At 40.3% G+C, this 21822-nt stretch overlaps 1 protein-coding gene across 1 annotated transcript in view; it reads right to left on the bottom strand.

Moving 5' to 3' along the window:
• loxl2a (lysyl oxidase-like 2a) overlaps positions 1–21822 on the bottom strand; it is a 25257-nt gene extending 3435 nt beyond the window's left edge. The window contains exons 1-12 of the mRNA XM_026168488.1: positions 21701–21822; positions 19494–19799; positions 16575–16750; positions 9413–9621; positions 6764–6980; positions 5413–5596; positions 3035–3186; positions 2777–2944; positions 1276–1441; positions 767–1007; positions 484–599; positions 192–328 (exon numbers count right to left, since the gene is read on the bottom strand). Coding sequence (XP_026024273.1) covers positions 192–328; positions 484–599; positions 767–1007; positions 1276–1441; positions 2777–2944; positions 3035–3186; positions 5413–5596; positions 6764–6980; positions 9413–9621; positions 16575–16750; positions 19494–19767 — 2040 coding nt within the window. The 5' untranslated portion in view covers positions 19768–19799; positions 21701–21822. The remainder of the gene's footprint in view (positions 1–191; positions 329–483; positions 600–766; positions 1008–1275; positions 1442–2776; positions 2945–3034; positions 3187–5412; positions 5597–6763; positions 6981–9412; positions 9622–16574; positions 16751–19493; positions 19800–21700) is intronic.

Raw genomic sequence — 21822 nt, 5'->3', positions numbered from 1 at the left:
CCTGCTCATTTGGTTTAGAACCGCAATCAGAGGCTCCTTGGGCTTACAGCCAGAAACAGGCAGATGCAGAGCTGTGGAAACTGTTCGTGCCTGTTTGATCTAGCAGACTCTGCTGGCTGGAGATGAGACATCTTTCCAGCAGCAGATGTGCTGTGTGGACTACAACCAGACAGCCACAGCAGACGTTTTACCTGCAAGATGTAGTCGCCGGGCTTCACGTCTGTGATGTCGATCCACTGGCAGTCAATGTCATGCCTGTAGGTATCCCAGCAGCCAACAGTGATGCCCTGTGCGCCGAAATTTGCACACTCGTACCTCTTTTGAATTCCTGGATTAGGAAAAGGTTACAAATTTTGTGATGAGGTCACGCTTATGCAGCCCAGTAAGCTCATTTCTTTCATTAATTAAAAAACATACAATAGATTACTAATATTATTGTATTTGAATGTATAATTTGCTAATATAAGGAGTGTCTGTATTTACCCTCATCACAATAGGTGTCTTCAAGACAGAAGCTGGCCTTGTGGCCCTCTGCCACTTTAGTGCCGTTCAGACTCATCAAGTCATAGTGGGTGAAAACTTCCATACTGTGGTAATGCCTTGATTATAAAAAAAAAAAAAAATCATTTCACACTAATATAAATGTTTGTAACATTTACACTTTTATCTAGTAGCTTTCCTGTCAGATAAGTTTGGCTTCCTCTGAATTTTTACAGGAAAAAGCAAAAAGTTTTCCGTTTGCACATATCTGTTCCAGATGCGTCACCTGTGACAGTCGTGCCAGACCCACGACTGAGGTGATGCCCGCGGTCTGAAGTCTGACTGGCCATTGTTGTGGATCTGGGAGGAGAAGCGAAGAAGGCGGCGGTAGGAGCTAGGGTCAGCTTTGTCAGCACTGCCGGACAGACAACGCTCTTCATGGGCACACTGCAGAGCATACATGGGTCTGTCCTCCAGATATGTGGTCTGCTCCACAACCTGAGCGTTCAGGACCAAGTCAGGGGCCGCTGCGAGCAACAAGGAATCGTGCTGATTTAGAGCATGAGGGTGCACAGAAACTTACACTGAAACTTTTATTACATTTATATTGAACAGCTACAAAACTACAAGTGTTTCATTCTTTTTAAGTGACCCAGTCACAACCCTCAGTCAGCATGTATTATACCAATGTCCTCAAACTATTTTTCAATTTCCACAATAAATACTTTAGAAACATAGCTTCTAACCCATGTAAGGTTCTAAATATATATGTTATGGTTTTCTGCAATTTCTTACTCATTGTACAAGAGACCCCAGCAGCAAAGCGTCCACCTCCTTTGGGACAGACAACATGTTTCCCGTGATGCAGGCACTGCTCCAGAGTCAGCTCAGTTCCTGAACACCTCACCCCGCTCATCACCACAGCATCAGCTGATGAGTCTCCTTGCCAGTACCATGTTTCCTGTTATAAGAGAAGCATAGGAAACACATTATACACTACACAGCATCAAGACTGATGCAAAGCTTGATACCCCTGTGTTACTGTTAAAAAGTTCAAAAACAGAGCTTGGCTATAACAAAACTCTCCAGCAACATATCTACTACAGTCCTGTATGTTTGTTTAATCTATACAAAACTTACTGCTGCTAAGCTATGCATATACAGCTAGGCTCACTTCTTTCTGTTAGCTGCAATCAAACAGATCAGCCTCCTCAAAGTGGTGTGGAAACAACATAATCTTATTTGTCCTCCTGTATTTAATTTTCAGACTTGCCATACCAGGTGTCCCACAAGCCAAATGTAGTCTAATCAAAGTATCTAGTACCCACACAGGGAGAGATGCTCTCTTATCCTCTCACGCCTGACTCAGCCTTATTACAACATTTTGCAGACCACAGGGAAAACCTTCTGTTAGGAAAACTCATACTTTCCATCATCTACCCAGGAAGTGGAGGAGTCATGAGAAGTAAATTAAGCTGAGGGATATGGATGTGGGAGTATTTGCTGGTGGGCTGAGGAGAAGGACAGACATAAAGCTGTATAGCTGTAAGCTCAGTGTCATTCTTTCCATCTGGTGGTGGGGTTTGCCTGGAGAAGCAGTTAAAAGTCAGACAGGAAAGAGGCTCTAGAGGGCCAGAGGTCCTGCTCTGTGATAGCAAAGAGTTAGTCATCTATTACTCTTAACACGATAACCCTTACGTAATGATAACTTACAGCTTTCGGTAATAAAGGGGACATGTTATTATAATGCCTGGACTGGACTAGATGACTTGGCATAGATAGGCACACTTTAGTCAGATAGCCCCCCTGCTGCTATAAATGCACCTCCCCATGATTCACACATATACTTTCCAGAAGATTTTAAACCACAAATGCAAAATGCTTTTAAACAGAAAAATTAAAAAAACCTAAGAGAGGTCTTAACACATCTCTCACATCATATTGTAAAGGGAGTTTGGGGTCTTCTTTAAAAATCAGGAAGGAAACGTAAGCAGGACAAGAGTAACGCTAGGAAGTAATGCCAGGGGCTTTACTGGTGGAGCGTCCACTAAACTTCAAACAAAATAAATCAAGCTCCTTCTCACCGCTTCCCTGCCCTCCTGTGCTCACTGTGTGCATTTGATGTTTGTAAGGAAGTGATGTCTTTCTTTTGCCCTCAGGGATCAATAAAGCTCAAGCTTATTAAAGTGAGAGTTAATGGTATTCACTGACTTTGAGCATGCTGAAAGTCTGTGCTGCAAAGATAAGCTCATTTTAAAAACGATTGGATGTAAGAGGGCTTAAAGGAAAACCTTACCTGAAAAGCATTGCTGGCAAAGCCCAAGCCCAGCTGTCTGCACACTACCATGGCCTCCATAGTCCCCCAGCTGTCACTGCACACCGTGCCCCACACCAAAGAGCCATTTCTCTCCCCCAGGACCTCCACACGGCCCTCATATGGGTTACGGCCGCCACTTAACCGAAGCTGAGGGAAGGGATATATACATTTAGGCATCTCCTGAACTGTTACACACACACAGTTTTTTGTTCTATATGGTAGACAGAGTTTACTCACTCTATTGTGGAAGCCCATGGCAGGAACATTACATTTGACTGCTGCATCTTCCTCATGGCTGCAGCCCAAAGAGTTAGGGTTGAAGTAGCACTCGGTCAGAGACTTTTCGAAACCGGAGCACTCCACCTCGTTCATGTGGACCGGTCCAATGCCTACAGGTACACATTAGGCACATTAACAAAGAGTACTGCTGTCATAAACTCCCTGCTGAGGTATTCATATTGTGTACATTACAGAGGAGAAAAGCTAGTTTCAGATTACTGGACAAAAGACGTGATCAATTTGGGTCACACAATGGTTTTTACAACCCTGTTTCCAAAAACGTTTGGATGAATTTACTGAAAATAGTAGATTATTGGATTTTGATCGTATTTTGAAAAATATAATTTTGTATTGAAATGGATTCCAGGAAAATATTTAGTTTTTGTTGTACCTGTCCCAACCTTTTAGTGACATGCTGTGCAATGTAAAACAAAACAGACAAAGAAACAAAACAACTCTTGGGAAATCACGACTAATGATGTTAATTAGCAACATGACTAAAATAAGTCCCCGGTCTGTGAAAGACCGCAGGACTTAGTATCATTAAAAAGCACTCTGGGGAGATGTCTGTTTGTATGGGGCAAGGCCAAAAACCAATATTAAATGTCTGTGTTCTTTGGACCGTTAACATTAAAAACAGACCCAGTTTTATAGTGGGAATTTGGAATTTCCGAAAGACAATGTGAGCAAATCCAGTGTTTAGATGGCACTTCAAATGCAAGTTTAAATTCTACCAGGCAAGGAAAGAACTTGAAAAAGATTCAGAATCGCATTTGCTTTGTCTGAGTCCAAGCTCATTTAAAATGGACTGAGATCAAGTGGAAAACTGTCCTGTGGGCAAACTAAAAACAACTGAAAAAGGAAAGGCCACCATCTGTAATGGTCTTGTGACACCTTACTGCACTTACTGTGAAGGCTCCATTAATGCTAAACAACACTTATAGATTATGGAGCAATGTTTGCTGACATTCGCATCTTTTTCAGAGAAGTTCTTCAATATTTTAGCAAGACAATGAAGATGTATTATTACATGTCCCTACAGAAAGAGTCCAGGTGCTAAATTTCAGTTTAGACATGTAACCTGATGGAAACGATAAAGGAGGCCTGAACTTGTTCAAACCTGTGATGCAACACAGCGATAAACATGCCTCTATTCTGTTTTTTTAAATTTACATTTTGCTGCTAATTTAAAATAATAATTTTTTTTAATAAAGCAATAAAATTCTCAAGTGAAACAGTTGACATGTTTTCTTTGCACTTCTTCAGTTTAAATCTATGGTTCGAATTGCATTCTGCTTTAAACGGCATCCTAACTTTTTGGGAACTAGAGCCGCAGGAAACACAAGCTTTTACTGCCAACTACTACAGACTAAAACAGCAGCTGTCTTACCTACCAGAGTGTTTTGTCTGTCCAAAGATATGTACTTATACTGCAAAGGAAACAAGCAGTCGCCTATGTCAAATGAAAATGAGACACGTAAGGCCTGTAAAAAATACAAATTCTCTCTCCACGTGGCACAGTTTCCACAATAACATGTGAGTGCTAACTTTATGCTGCTACTCTTCCCGTGAGATTGAGCAGGAATGTGATATAAGCTTGCAAAATAGTGACGGGGCGCCAATAGAGAGGTATAATTTAGTGGAACAGCAGACATCCAGAAATTCTTCTTTTCATCCACTTCCCTCAATAGAGTAGAACAAATCCGGAAATCTACCAACATGCTTGTTTAGTCCACTTTGTTGACTTCTGAAAACAAACACAACAAGGTATTTCAAGAGTGTGTGGTGCCATCTTTGGATCCAGTGGTCAGCTCATAAAAAAACGAAAGAAAAAAAACGATCCCTCACATAACCTCGTATTTTCTCTAACAAAGAATTCCTTTTCTGTAACCCATAAAAGCTGTTCTCTGTACTGGAACATTTTGTGCACGTTTCTGTTTTGCTATGAGAATCAGGCAGAGAAAAAGGCAACTGTTCCAGTGAACATGTGATTCTCATAAGGCTGTGGTATATTTCATTTCACAGAATCAGGTCTTGGGTCAATGTATAAACATGAATGTGCTGCTCGATACATTCCCTAATGCCTTGATGTGCTGACTTAAGGTCTAGACTGACTGAGGTGAGAAAAAAAACAGACTGATCAGATTTAAGGTGGAAGGTCTCCAGTCCCGAGTCCCACACCTTTCATTTTCACAGCTGGGAATGAGGTCTGGTCAGGCTGTATTTGGGCTCTTGCTGAGTAAAACAATTTAAAAAGAAAATAATTCTATACCTACAACTATAGTTGTGTACCACTATATGCATCAATAATATGCTAGTGACAAATCTGTGAGTACCTTGTCCCATTCGGGCGCCAGTCAGGGCCTCTTTGGCGCTGCCGAACCCCAGCTCTCGACACACCACGGTGGCAGTGCGAATGTTCCAGTTGTCGTCACACACTGTTCCCCACTCTCCATTCTTCAGGACTTCCACTCGCCCCTCACCTATCATGGCACCACCCCTTAGACGTACTAGGGGTTGCTATGGAAACAGTACAATAAAAAAGCTAAAATTAGTGGATATCTTACAGAGAATGACCTTAAGGATTATAATTGTTATTACATTTTGGAAGAAAACTAGAACAGTTTAATGGATGATTGGATGAATTCATTTATTTATTTTTTTTAGCTTGAAAACACTAAGAGTGAGCCTGAAAAGTTTACAAAACTAGACCTTCTTAATGATCTCAGCATCCAGTGAAGCAACACGATGGTTGATTGGCTATTAATACCCAGTAAATGTTGTAATCCATTACTGGACTTCTATGTGAATACTGAACTATGTAGACAAACAAGAAATGTTTGTGCGTCTTATAATGCAGTGTAAACATGCAGCAGTATGCTCTATTTGTAAAGCAAACAGACTCTAAATTGAGCTTTCATGTCTCTCTTTTAAGATAAGTGAGTAACTGTGGCTAATCTAGAAGAAATACAAACATTTGCATTATGACAAATTTCAACTACAGACAGAGACATGTGACAACATAAACAAAACCTAAGTAAAGTTTATGATTTTTGTCCTGCAAAGAAGTCTTCCAGAAGCGATTAACCTTCAAAAAATATGAAGCTGATGTGATTAAAGGTTAGGCTTTCAAACCTAAGAACACTGTACCATCTACAAAGCATGGTGGTGGTAGCCTCATCTCTCTGGGAATGTATTAGACTACCTCCAACAACAGCTAGATGGCTAAAAAAGTGGGCGCTCCAACAGGACAATGAGCCCAAACACACATCAAAACTCGTTTTGGATTGGACAAAACAAGCTAACATTAATAGCCAAGACATTCATGTCCATAACGAGGTGTAGTTATGGTGTAGTTATTTAATTATGTATGGTAGTTATGTGGTGACGTGTATATAAGAAATACTCCATGTACTACTACTTAGTCTAAGAAAACCAACTAAACACTACCCTTTTTTATGCCACATGATGTCCCACAGACAAATCTTTTCTCTTCGTAGAGTTTATAATAGACAGTGTCATGAACGTAGATCAGTATAAAGATGTCTTTCCTTTTACAATCCAACCAAGGCCAATTTTTGTACCTTGTTAAAAAAGCAAGTAATGTAATATGCACCATACACACATCAAGAATGAATGTTGACTTTTGAAACTAAGACTTTGTATAGTGTGTTTAATCTGACTAACCTCCACCCTGTAGGCTTTTCTGAACCCGATACTGACGCTAGGAGCAAAGACCCGTCCAGGCACACAGCTGACCACTACAGGCATGCCCTTTCCACAGGTGCTGTTGCCTTTCTTCTCTATCTCTCGGCCCAGTTTACAATCAGAAAGGTCAGCCTCGTTGCCTGTGCAGTTGATAGAGAAGCCCCAGTAGTTCTTCTTTCGACGGCTGGCCAGCAATCTGAGAAAGAATCATAAAGTAAAACAAACTATTACAACATATAATGTCAAATTTTGGGTAATTTTGCATGATTTACGAACCATCTTAGAAAACACTTCATATTTATTCCTCTCTTTGGTTGAAGAATGACACATGCCAACATTTTTCCAACCACTGGTATTAGTTGATGCCAAAAGTAACAGATTTGTAACTTTCCAGGGTAAGGAACGTCATTATTGTTATGGTCCTGGGTCTTGGACTCAGCTTTTGAGGTTGCTCTGGACTCTTTGATTGTTGTATTCTTTTAGTGCATCTGACTTTGTTGTTTATAGTTCTTAATTTACGGTTTGTTGTTTGTTCTCCTACATGTCCAGTCGTCACTGTCTCATCTCTGTGCCCTGTCCTCTTTTCCCCAGTATTTGTTTACCTCCAATTTCCAGTCATGTTCCCATGTTTTTCTCTGTGTTTCATCCTTGGTCTTCCCAGTCCGTCATATCTCCTTAATATCCGTTCCAGTGTCAAGTTCACGTGTCTTAGTCTGAGTCTGTGTGCGAGTGTTACTTGCTGCTTTGCTTTGATAATCTCTTGTCTCGTGTGTTTGATGTTTGGTTCAGCTTCTCCTGTCTCGTTAGTTTTGCTTTTGTTGAGCTGTGTTCCCATTTGTCTCCACTCCTGTAATCACCCTCCCGTGTATTTGCTGTCTGCATCGCCCTCTGCTCGTTGTCGTGTTCTCCCTTATTGTGGGTGTTACTTTTGTCTGTTTGTTAGTTTAGCTTCTGTTCAGTTTGTAGTTAGCCTGCTTGTTTGTTCCACGTTCCGGTGTTGTTCTGCTTTTGTTTTTCAGTTCAAACCTCTGTTTGCCAAGTCCTTCATTACAGGTCCACTCCCTGCCTTTAGTAGACCCCAGACTATGGGATAATTATAGTCAATATTTATATTTATATTCACTACTATTGCTGTGTTCTGTCATACTGCTTAAAAGCTTAAAGTTGGATTGGGAGAACTATGAAAGAAGTGATGTGTGTAGTTAGCCTGCTTGTTTGTTCCACGTTCCGGTGTTGTTCTGCTTTTGTTTTTCAGTTCAAACCTCTGTTTGCCAAGTCCTTTTATTTGTCTTTCATATTAAAAGACAAATAAAAGATTTCACCATTCTTTCTTACACATTACTAAAATCATAAGCAGCTGTTTTGGGGAATGGACATTTTTATTTTTTAGTGAGAGGAATTCAGCAGTCTTCTCCTTTTTGCTGTGAAGCACATTGGGAGTATTGTGAAAATACCTTAACATTCCTATGACCCCAAACTTGAATGGAGGTAATCAACTAGGGGTCACTGAAGAAGCCAACAAGAGTGGACCCTGAAGCAGCATACCATGTAGTGAAACCAGCAGGAGCTTTATTTACAACCTTTTAGTCCTTAAACCTTGTTTAGAAGTTTAAATTTAAATTCAAGTTGGTATGAACATGAGGGCAATACACAGCCTTTTAAAGTGATGCCAAATTTAGATTGAGAGAGTGAATCATGTGAAACCACAGCAGAATCACATGTTTTACAACCACATCAGCTTTATCATCTCAAGTAATAAACAAAGTTAAACGCTGGTTTCATTTTCCATATATTTCCTTTGGTTGAAATGCATTACTATCAAATTAAATGATCATGATTTTCTTTGAATGAACGCCACCTTCTTTGCTTTGATCTTACCAGATCATTGATATCCTTACCCAGAAACATCAATGAGAAAATCCAGTTGCAGACCGGCTCGGCAGTACTTGTAAATATATTCTTGTGTCTTTCAGGTCTCGATTTCACAGATTTTTTGGCTTTAGATGCCAGCACACAGACTGGGAGAGAGATTTGCTCTTGTGATTGCTTTCTCATGTGCAGCAGCTACAAAACATCTGTATTCCGTTGTGTCAGACTGCATGTTGCCTGTGACACTTGAAAAGCTTTGTGATAAAACCACTGAGGCGGAAAAGATAGAGCCAGAAGAGCCACTGTTTCATAATGTACTGCACTCATCCTGCATATGCCAAAGCTTCCTCTGGTGGTGTTTGGCTTCTTGTCAGGAATCTACAGGCCCGAGTGTGTTTACTCTGATAGAAAATGGATGAAGGCGTGAGTGACGGCCACAGTAAACAAACCTGGTTATTATGTAACGTTTCATAACATCAGGCTAAACATTCTTAAGTAAACTAGGCAGTAATAAAGTTTTATGTTTCCTGCCAGAAAATAATATGATATAGTTTATAAATGGATTGTTCAGCCTATAAGAATGTCTGGTTTGATGTTTTACACCAGTGTGAAATTGAAAGGATTCATATGTAGCGCCGCAATAACCTGCGCTGTATTTAGCCAGACTAAATGTTAAATGTTTAACTCAAGTCTAGTTTTTTCATTACATCTAGTTGAAATTGTTTAAACCCTAATGCTGACCCCAGCAACATTACTCACTTGTAGGGTCTGGTATTGAAGCGTTTCTCCCCAGGGAAGCCCTGCATGCCACAGATGACCCTGCTATTCATCTGGTTCCAATCCTCATTGCAGATCTGCCTCCACTTGCCTCCGTCTTTTACCTCCAGAAATCCCTCAGTAATGGGAATCCTTTTTCTGTGAGAATATGTGGCCCTGATTCTCACCTCTTCCACCTGTACCGTCAAGCCCTGACAAACAGAACAGAGATAATGTTTCATGCTCTCCTGTATATAACACATGTAAAAACACAGAGTATTATACTTTTAGTCCAATGGAAAAAAATGACCTCTGACTACAGTATGACTTTTTATTCAATTGAATATTGCAAGTTTTCCAGAATTTCTAATAAATTTGCAACAGATGGCTGTGGTCTATTGTAGATGGATAGGGGTGGGCAATTACTTTTCCCAATAGGCCACAAAAAACAAATACAAAACAAAACAAGAAAGAGTAGATGTAACAATTAGGCTCTAATTGTGGCCCCTTGGGAACATTAATTGCCCAGACTTGGATTCGCACATATTGGCAAGCTTAGCTTATATTTTCTATTTATTATATAAAGTTCCCATCAACTTGCGTAATGATATTTTTGCATAAGCCTCTTCACCACCCCACCATCAAGAGTGAATTCTGTTTCACTGACACACAGACAATGAGGAGAAAAACTAGTGTCTCTGCAAATGCACCATAATGTTAAGGTCTAAGTTAAACTCAGACCAACAGATGGCTTTAACTCTGTCTGCTTATGGGTCTAGAAGTGGAGTCAAGTCCCCCCTTGACAGGAGAAATGCATCAGGTATTAGCAGTTATTCAAAACATCACAAGGCTCTGAGATCACTGTCTGTCAACAGAATGACTTGTGTGAGGCACACACTTCAATTCATAGTTTTGTCAAAACTGGCAAACAGTGTTTGGATTTCCTCAGAAAAAGCGCTGAAAGGGAATAGTTCATACGTGACAAGCTGCTGGGTCTTTTATCAATGTCACTATTCTCTGTCAGGAGCAAAGATGAAACAGGCAGAGCACAAAGGGATACATACAAGTCTTTTCCCTTTGGCCAAATCTGGAAGGAATGTAGGTCACATGTATTTTTAAAAGACCTCACATCTCATATTTCATAAGATATGAACATACTTGCGTGCGATACAAAGCAAGTATGACTGCAGAAGTATCAGAAAATGGGAAGCAGTGAAACAAAAAGTTTAAAATCCATGCAATCCATGACATTTTGTAAAATTCAATTTTAAGCAAGTTAAGGCTAAAGACAGAAGATAGGGCGAGCAAAAAGTGAGGTTGGAGAATGTGCAGAATAGCCCAAAGCTATCTACTGAGGGCTGTAAATGCCGGTCAGAGCGAAGGCCACCGGTGCTCACAATTAGCATCATGTGTGCCGATACAGCAAAGAATGGTACCCTTTGACCTAAGGGCTTTAGCAGCTACCTAATAACTCTGCCTTCCTTCATTTCTCTCCATGAGCCAAGTGCTGCCGTTTGTTCCTGACTGAGTGCGAAGTTGCACCGAGGGTGCCAAAAAGAGCCAAAACTCTGAGCTGCTCTGTGGTATGCTGAACTCAGTAATTTTATAACAGCCAGTTTCTTCAACATTGAAAAACCCCAACATTCAGGCATGTCTCCCAGAATATCAAATGTTTGCCCACAGGGTGGTTTCCTGAGATGGCGTCAGCCTCAGGGAATGTTCAAGGCTTCAGGGTCTTGCAGGGAAGGAGGAGCCTCCACTAACACTGCTTCAGCAGTGACCCTGGTCCTCCCTCTGACCGCAGTGGTTAGAGTGGGTAAAAACCACTCTTTCATGAGAAGATTCCTGCTGGCCATAGCATGACAGAGTGTTTTCCGTGTCTAGCAGGGGAAGGTGAGGAGACATGACTATGATCACGCAGCTGTCTCTCTCCAATTAAAATGTAATCATAGGATTTTAGATTGTTTTTTTAATTCATAATAAACAAAGAAAATAAAAGAACGTGCCACAACAAAAACAAAAAAGACCAAGTTCAATAAATAAATAGCCAAATAAATAAATAGTAAGAAAAATCACTCAGATATGATGTTATTAAGACACATCTGACCATTGTTGCATTTGGCTCGGAGGCAGGAAACTGGCCTTCTGAAAGTGTGAGCTGAAGAGAAAAGGACAGATATGCACAGCTGGGATCAGCCTGGGCGTCCCCCTAACTTAGCATAATCCTGTTTGGCCTAGGCCCAACTCGATACACTGGCCACATTTGAGCACTTTTTCAAAGAGAGCCAGAAATAAATAAATAAATTTCAGCACCTGTGTTGGAACTGTAGATGATTTTGTTTATTTCTACTAGCTGTCTCAAACTTTTCACTTTTGAGTAAATTTTATGTAATTCTTTCCAGAAAGTCAAAGAAAAACAGGAAACAACAACAACGAAGAAAAGAAATAAGTATATTTCCTAAAGTGTCAACATATTCCTGAAGTGCTCAGTAGGATTTATATTTTGATTTTATCTGAATCAGTGTGACGTGACAAACAGACCAGTCCAAATAGGTACTGGGTGAAAGCTTTTCCTCCTACCGATTACATTGAGGTTAATACGAGCATTTCTACAAGGTTACCTCATCTCATTTCCCAACTTCCTGTAATGATTTACTCATTCTACAGCTTTTTTTAAAATCCAAAAATAATAATTCATATAGGGGTTTTTTGGCTTGTAAGTAACAACTGAAAAAAGTGAACATCCTTCCTTCAGATCTATTCGGTGCTAGTCTGTGAAGTGAGCTCTGTCCATTACTGAACTATTTCCAGCTGGGGAGCAGACTGTTTTTCTGACTGGGTCCCCTCTCAGAATGTAAATGTGTGGACATGAGCCTGTGGTCTAGCCGGTGACTAATGCTTCCACTACTGTGCACTTCTTTCACTTCAATCAGCTTTCCAGATCCTGCTGCACGTTCATCTACACGTGCCCAACTCATCCCCCGCCTGCCCCGCCCAACGGTACACAGCAAGTATGAATGCTAATCAGCCAAAGTTTAGTTGAAAAAGCAAAGGAACAGTACGGCTCTTTGAAACGACTTTTACATCTGCCCCACCTAACTTTCTGCCTCATTGGCCCCCCTTCTGTCTGACTGACTATAGCGAGTGTGTGTGTGTGTGGGGAAAGAAAGAGAGTGAGTTTCAGTGGTCACTGCATCTGGAATACCTATTAGAGTACACTTCTCCCACTGCGATAGGAAAAAAGAACAACCCCCCCCCTATCTCAGAACCAACACACATGTTTACAGGTGTCTGTGCTGAATATAAAATATAGGAAATGAAACACAAGCATCTGATTGACTGTGGAACTATACTAATAAACTCCAGTCAAAGTGCTTTAATATAATAAAAAAACATTCAGTAGAAAACATATTTACTTGCTATCTTTGACAGAGTCAAATCAGAAGAGCCGATTCACTCTGTGTTTTCACTTAACGAATCTACAGCTGGCAAGTTTATCTTAGAATAAACACGCTTTCACGACTGTTTCACAGCTTGTTTCAGAACGATCTCATTTGTGTAAACTTTACAAAACAGACACTTAGATTGTGTTACATTCAAACGAGAGGCTCACATGAGTCAGCGAAATGTGCACGTGAAGTTCAAGAATAAATAATAAAAATCAGAACTTGGGACCTGTGCAACCCAGAACTGAAATGAGGCTCCAGCTGCTGAACATGTGTTAAATGTCTTGCACAGTTCTATCTGCAAGAGAGAGACTGACTTCAGCCTTCTGACAGGCATCGACCTTTTCTCCCGTTGATCACTCATCTCCTCAAAAGCCTCTGCTATACATCATCCCGAATAGGCTTATCCTACTTTGGCTCGGGTTTCCTTCTTTTTGTCCTACAGCAGACTGTGTGAATAACTGAAATTCTCATGAGCCAGCCCCATCTCATCTGATGGAGTAAAGTGCAACCTCTACCCTTGTTACTTGTATAAAAGATCGGAAGGTTTTTAAGTGCCGCATTCTGTGATTAGAAAGGCTGGGTTTTGATTCTTGATGAAAGTGTTTGTTTGAAGTAAACATGATGAATAGTCTATTGGTCAACTACAGCTGCTCCTACAGCTACTCCTTCTTTTCAGGAAGTTAGAAGTTAATCTCTGCCCGCTGGACCATAGAGTAGAATCTGTTTATAATCATGTTCTGCAAGCAGTGGTGTGCGATTTCTTTATGTGAAAACTACTTAGAAAGAGATACATATAACACCAAATCCATCTTACGTACATTTTCATTGGATTTTCCTTTTCGGTAGTGAAAGTCTGCATGATTATGTACCAAGTACACAGTAGTGCCAACTTCTTGGAAAACACAAAGTAAAGAACATCCTGCAATGACTCCTATGAATCCTTACCATGAACCAGGGGCATAATTTCCAGGGGGGTTAGGGGGGGTTATGACTCCCCCAATAATTAAACCCAACCAATATAACCCCTCCAATAAAATTATAAATTATCTTGCATAAACAGGCTGTTGATTTTCTTTACTCATTTCAGTTATTACCAGCAAAATAGTTGCATGTTTAATCATCTGGGAATTTACCCAGATTTATTTATTTAGACAGACATCTTGACCCCCCCAATGTTCAGCACAAAGTTATGCCAATGTCATGAACCTATAATTATCTTCGTATGAGACATCACGATCTGTACTGTCCCATTCCCACATAAAAACCTGAACCTGGCAAAGCTTGTGTAATTATCACTACTAACTACAGATTAAACAAAGTCTTCTGACTGTAACCACTGTACTGTTAGAAAGATCTCTTCTGCAGGATGTTCCATCCGTGTGTGAAACAAACACATGCTAGTAGTAAACTGGCTGTGTTGGGTTAGACAGACAAAAGCAAAAGTATCCATCATGCACAATAAAACAGTTATTGTGTGTGTGTGTGTGTGCATTATATGCTGCATGCTAAAATAATTAATATTATAATGATTCAGTCACAGTGGAATGTTTGTTGTGTTATTGTTTCAGGAGCATTACATAACCAGCTAAGAATGGTTGCACTGGCAGACTGCAGCAAAGTGGTCCCGGCTTCCACAAATCAGAGCTTGGGAATATTTGAGGTTAACTGAGTTTGGACTGTCAACCTGTTTTTCAGCAAAGTTACTTGATATTTTGTAAATGCTACTTTTAGGATTTTATGTTTTTGACTGAAACTGCAAAAATACTAACTGGGCAACCCATGCCAGCAGCAGGACACATACTATTATTTGTAGTCAAAGCAGGACTTGATAGAGAGACAGACATTTTTGATAAAGTGTAACGCAATCTCAGGATTTTTTCCTCACAAAGACAATATTATTAATGTCTGTGGCAAATGTGTGCACTGTAGAGATGCACTATTTAATTTTATAAATCAAGACATTGCTTGCAGTGCTAGTGATGTAGTGATGCTAGTGATTCACGCTCACTTAAATTATTTAAAAATCAGCAGGCACGGCACCAAAACAGTGTTTATAAAAGGAGATGTAATGTCCTAGGAAACTCTTCACATTTCAGAGGAGTGTTCGTCATTTTGAAGGAAATATTCTTCATAGCATCCACATAGTTATAAAGAACACCGTGCTTCATTGGCCCTTACTTAGAATTTCCACACTGAACACAGAATGTCAATTCATGCTGTGAATAAACAGATTTCAGGAACAGTGCTGCTCTTTGCTGGTGTCAGTTCAAGTATAGTTCAGAGGTGTAGCTACACCTTTTTCCCATTCCTCTCTCCTGTGACTTAAAAGGCTTCAGCCAAACCAAGGAAACACTTAGAGGGTGGGGGACTGAACTAAAGCAACACCCCAGAGGCCCTAAATACACAAGACACACAATAAACAAGATGTTGTGCTTATATATAAAACTTATATAAATAAGAGTATTGTTACTGTTGTAAGGTTCAACAGTCCATAATTAAACATTTCAGTTTCCCCTTTCTTCTTCTACTTTCAGCCCTCTTACATGACTGGACTAGACATTAACAAAACAAAGAAGGACTTAAGATGCTATCCTCGGGCGTGTTATCGCAACTAAATCCAGTGAAAAATCCAGTCCCTGTTCTGGCTGCTGTATAGAGTCCTGTAACGCAGCCAAGTCTACCACCCCACACGTAGTGTGAGCAAACAAAGAAACTGTACTCCGTCCAATTGCAAAGAACGTAAAGCACTAATTAAAGACTGCCAAATAAAACTCATCTCTATCAGTGTGGTCTTAAATAGGGAAACCTCATTATTAAAAGGAAGTTGCTTTCAGACAAGCCGAAGGAATGCTTTCCTCTAATAATCTCCCTCCCTTTCTCCTGTCACATGCACAAGCCCACACTGACTTTCCATCCAGTACTGAGGCATTTTCAGCAGCCAGGCTGGAAGGACTTCTTGGCGTCTGAGTCATCTTTGCAATCTCAGTGTGCAGAGTGGGGGTCTGGTGTGGGCAGTAATAGACTAATAGTGTCCTGACAAAGTCATTAGTATAACATGGAACAGACAGCTAAATATTTTAGCTTACTCATGGATCATTTCAGTTGCATGATGCCATAGCAGACGTGACTTCTTGCACAGAAGGGCTTACCTCAGTGTATCCTTTTAATCCAAACTCTTCAAATGAGGCATTTGGAAGTTGGTGTTTGCTTAGCATAATCACAGTATAACACAGTGTTTGAAACATGGGGATTTACCTGTTACTATTTTAAAATTCAAATGAAAAACGTATATATTTGTTCTTAGATTGTAATTAGTTGTTACTAATCATTTAAAAAAACAATGCTACACCAATAAGTAAGCGTCGTATATTCTTTAGCTTCTTAAACCTTTTTAATATTATGTTACACCTTCTTTCAACAGTTCAGCTGCTTTAAAAAAAGAAACTTGGAGCCATTTGAAGCAATAAATTATGATAAGGTTTTCTTTCATCCCAAGCCTAACCTGATGTAACCTGAACTGATGCAGAACATCATTTCAGGTTTCATGTCTGTGCTTTAACCATGTGTGCATTCTACCAAAGTGTTAGTGATACTGCAATCAAGTTACACTAGCCTTTTTTAACATTTGTGAAAGATTTTATGCAAATATGCACATATTAATTGTACTGCAATTGTACCATATGCATGTATTTTGATTGTCAATATGTTGGTCCTACCTCCTGGCTGTTGGCCTGGTTCCGAATGAACTTGAATCCTGGAATGCGCTTCGAACTGCACACCACGCTGACATCTTCTGAATGTTTGCAGTCGGATACTCCGAAGCCATTGGACTCACAATGAGCCAGACTCTTTTCGCTACCTGTGCAGTGCACGTTGTCTAGCCAGATACGACCTGGAACAAACAGAAACAGAAACACACTAATGGATGTGTGTTCAGATGTTGATTCACTTTGCCCACGATGGCTTTTCTTGGATGGTAGGGATGACGGTGCTTTTGAAGGAATTTTATTTATTTTTTATAAAAAACAAGTATTCAGCTTATCACAGGCCAACATTATCTCGTGACAGGCTGATGTGAAAATCTTTAACAGATCAGAACACAGAGAAAGATGCTTGGCGGTATTTAGAAATGGTGTCATCACATAATTAGTCCAAAAGAGCAGTTCCAACTAAATTGTCAACAATACTGTCAGCCGTGTCTGCAGCACATATAAGACTATCGCAGTTGAGCAGACAATGGTGCACAGTCAAGATCATTTTTTTAAGTACATTTATAAAAAATATTAAACAATAACACTATATTTTCCCTTTAACATACATACTATATGTGTATACTGCAGCAAGTACAAAAGATTATCTGCCATTCGTCTTGGCTTTCATATTTTGTTCACCTAATCATTAACTGTTTTTCCAACCAATTAATATACAAACAATCAATCATAACATAATCATTATTTGTTTTAGAATATGTTGTTATACTCTGACTGTTTGCAACTATTATGTCTGCTTCATCCTGAGCCACAATTTCTCCTAACCCTGAGTTTTCACTAGCTTTCCCTCACATGGGTCAACCTCATTTAAAAAAAATGCAAATGAAAGAATGTCTTAAATGTTATACCCTGACAGGCGTTGTAAATCATGCCCTATTGGCTTCTGTTCTAGCATGTCCACTGAAGTCTAGCCGTAGACACAGTAAACCTGCTCACGTGGAGATGTGTTTGGTCTCTGACATAACCTGGTGCATTTTTTCAGCCAAAAACCTGCCTAATAAATGTTGTCATGGCTGAAGGGAATCATCTGTTGTCCAGCTGGCTGTTCTGAATCAGCCGTGAGGGAAACCACCAACTCATTATTCTGGCAGTCTCAACATGTTGCAAGGGAACATCCTGATCATACCAAGAAAGTGACTGGATATAATGGTCACGTAGCTTCCTCCTGGCATAGAAGTGATTACCCCTGGATCGTCGTTATAATAAGAGCCAAGCACTCTGGTTCTGGAATACAGCAGAGGGAGAACCCGCTCAGTCTCAGCAAACCTTTATCTAAGCAAATACTCAGCATTGCCAGCTGTTCTAAGCCTAGACTGCATTGGTAGGAACATCATTTGCAGGCCTTATGGGGATTTAACAAGCACTGAAAAAAACAGAGAGGACAGTCTACATGGGGCTATAAATGTATAAATTAAGCCTTCATTAGCACTTTATGTCAATATCATAGCCAAAGAGCTCAAAACAAACCTAAAGGGATTTGCATAACATGGATTAAATGGATTTTGTAGAAAATTTAAATCATAGCCAAAACCTTTGTAACATTTGCACACTGTCTTTTTCCCCCTTTTTGGGGGGGCGGGGAGGAGGAGGGGGGCACACTGGGATTGCAAACAGCATTTGTGCAACAGCAGCTGGGGATATGATTTGCCTCCTTGCAGGAAAAACGCTCATCCAAGTAGGATGTCCTTATAACTGTTCTGCTGTTATGTCTTCAATTGGAAACATTTGGTTGCTTTCAACAGCACATTAGTCATCACGATGGGAAACTTGAAATCCTCTTGATCACTTTTATAGCCATCTGTCTCCACCAAAACAAAAAAACCCAGATAAAGGTAGTTTCCATATAAACACATGTGAGAACACGTCTTTTTAAAGTGATTCCACTGCAAATTTGACATCCACTCAGGAAAACAGGGACCCCCTTCTCTTTTTGACCAACACAAAGATCATTTTATTTCAGATTGTGCAACTTTTTATATCAGTGCAAAATATAATTTGCAGCTTTCCTATTCATAACTGCCATTTCACTGAGTTTGTAAAACATTTGAGGGGCACACCCTTCCCAAAGCCAAGTCCCAGAGGACATCATCTTTATATAGCGAACCACTGCTAAAATGGAGCCCAAACAACTGCTTCACACAGGATGCACACACAGCTATATAGTACAAGCTATTTGTTAAATGCTTCCTATAAAACACTATAGGTATATAATAGTATATGCATAAAACTGCAAAACACTTGAATTGAAATTTCCATAATGACAGCAATGCTGTGAAAAGTTAACCTAACTGTTGAAGTGGCTCACTGAGTGAAGACATGCTTTGGCAGCTCTAAATGAACTCTTTAATAAGAGTTCTTTAATAAGAGTTCATTTAGCGCTATACATACATTCACCTCCAGCAGCTAACACATTTACAGAGCTGGGAATCTTGTTAGTATTTTTACTGCTATGGTGGAAATCATAAGATACAAAGGCTATAAAAGAGGAGATGAGATTACGTCTGTGTATGCGTCTGGTTAACGCTCCAAATCTTTCCAGTCTTTCCTTCTTCCAGTGCTCTGAACTGATTGGTGTGTCTCAGTTCTCCTCTGATGGGAAAACCAGTACCTCAGGGTATAAGCATTTAGACAAGGGGAAACCTGTCTTTCATGGAAATTATGAAACTGCATGTAGTGATAGGTTATTTCTGAGTAGATGTGGTTGAGTAGCTCAGGGATGCTCAGATTATTTCACTATAACTTGCACCTCACTTTCTGCACCAATCTGAAGTCGAACTTTGGAGGGTTTTGATTAGATGAAGTTGTAGATGGTTGTCCTGGTGACTAACACACACATCTCATTAACTTAGTGCGTTTTTTTCTTACCTTCCCCTTTTCCGTACTTGGCTGAGGGCAACCAGGACTCGGCACCCGTGAAGCCCAGCTCTCTGCATACCACTTGGGCAGCATAGATGGAGAAGTCATCATCGCACACCGTCCCCCACTCTCCATTGTAAAAGACTTCGACCCGACCCTCGTAGTGTTTCTTCTTCTCCCCGGCTAGACGTAGCTGGATCACAGGCTGGTTAGAGTCTGACTGGGCGCTGGATGGCACCAGCAAGGTGTGAAGGAGACAGCAGAAAACAGCCAGGAGCAGCATGATGCAGAATGATGAGGGAAAAGACTAATACCCTAAAGAGAGATACAAAGAGACAAAGAACTGTGACCATCGGCTGTATAACACTGCAATAAAGTGTGTTTTTGGCATTTTTATAAGTGGCTTTTCTCAATTCCAAGGATTTAACCTGGAGAGTTATCTGAAGACAGGCTGAGGAAGACAGTCTTTTGTGGCATGTGGTAGTTCAGTTTATTTGAGAGTAAGCGGTATCTGTATAAAATGCTGAGCTTGGTTTGGCTCTCATATCAGGCTTCAAGAGAACTGACACTAGAAACTTTGCAACCGCAAGTATAGTAAAAGAAATTACCACAATTTCACAGTATATTAAGCAAACGTATGGACACGACTGCCAAAAAAAGGGAAATTTGGGGAAAATCTGGGAAAGAACATAGGTTAGGTGGCAAGAATTTCTCTCTCCATTGTCTGACAGCCTAATGGAGAGCAAATGTGGGCTCCTCCAGGGAGGGGGCTGCCCGTCTTATTTATTTGCTGATCTATGCCTGGAGGCCAAGGTAAACTCTCTGAACCTGTATTCACAAAGAAAGTTGACTCCATGTGCATCATTATTTCATGGCAAACCATGAATGTCTCAATGTTGGGACAATGAGCCCTGAGGGAGTAAAGGGAGGGATGGAGGAGAGGGAACGTTAGGACACCTTCACATCATCCTGTTCTGAATAGCAAGGGAGGAGATTTGGGAGGAGATTTGGGAGGGGATTTGGGAGCAGGGGGGGGGGTATTCCTGTGTTGACGTCATGGTAACCAAACAAACTTCAGACTTGAAAAACCTCCTCTGGAGTACACAGCCTATAAATTATCAGACTGTGAAGCATATGTTTCGCGATACGGAAACATCTGGTCAATCTCCCCGTGAAATGAACATAGGTTCAGCATGAGTACAGAGACACTTTAATTTGGCTTTTCAGTATTCAGTCTTGTACTTTATTAAACCAAGGGAGTGAAAAAGCGCACTGTAATGGTTTTAAATCAGTCAGTCAGAGTCTGAGTGAATTTCTGAACAGCTGTGCGTGCACAAACTATACTCCAACCAGCACGTGTACAATTATGGTGTATTTAAAATGGTAAATGGCCTGTATTTGTATAGCGTTTTACTATACTCATGGATTTTGTATTAAATTTTATATTAAATACAAAATCCATGAGTAAAAAATACTTCTAAATAAATACTTCTACATATTGCATGTCATAGGCAACACTTCTGTAGACACACCCATATGTTACAGAAGAATCTACTCTTAACAGTTAAAACTTGTGGTCCCAGAAAGGTGGTGATTGGACATTTTTACATCATATGCTGTGTCATGCAAAGCTTAAAACGTGTAGTTGCAAAGAAACAATAGGATCAAACAATAATTAAATACTGCTTGCCCTTTAAAATAGGAATTCTCAAATCCTACATACTTTTATTGCTTTTTCAGGCAAAATCAGGGCTCTTGTGCTGTCTGTTGTTCATCTGAATTAGTCACCGATAAAGAGATATTAAGCCCTGACCAGAGTGAAGAAAGATCGACTACAAAATCGGTAGGTGTTGAAGGGTCCTTAGCACAGCTGTCTACTGTCATCACCAGAGTTAGCATGCATGATAAAAGTTTGTTACTAGCAGGACTGTAGTTCGTGTTCTGATACAGCAAACCCCAACGCGCTTCGACACATAAATAGGGAAAAAGAAAAAACACTTGATATAAAATACATTTTCAATGAATATAAAAGAGACAGAACATGCAAATATAAACCCTGCCAGGTTTTTAAGTTTCCGAAGAGAGAACCCATTAGGCAAAACTCGGTCTGAACAAAGTGTGATATCTCAAAGTTTCACACATTCATGCACGTGCCAAACAACATCCAGTCGGACAGCAGGAGGGAGGGAGGCTGTCTCCAAAGTGAAAGGACTTACTCTGACAGACGGAGGACAGTCAGCACAGTCTTTTGAGGACGCTGAGGTTTCCAACCTGTCTTACAGGATGGCATGTGAAGCAGGGGCTCTTTGTCCCTTTAGTACTCTGCGGGCCGTTTCCT

Source organism: Astatotilapia calliptera, chromosome 5 (genome assembly GCF_900246225.1).
Source record: "Astatotilapia calliptera chromosome 5, fAstCal1.2, whole genome shotgun sequence".
Taxonomy (NCBI): domain Eukaryota; kingdom Metazoa; phylum Chordata; class Actinopteri; order Cichliformes; family Cichlidae; genus Astatotilapia; species Astatotilapia calliptera.
The sequence above is the reverse complement of the archived record's forward strand: the minus strand, read 5'-3'. Positions and strand labels throughout refer to the sequence as shown.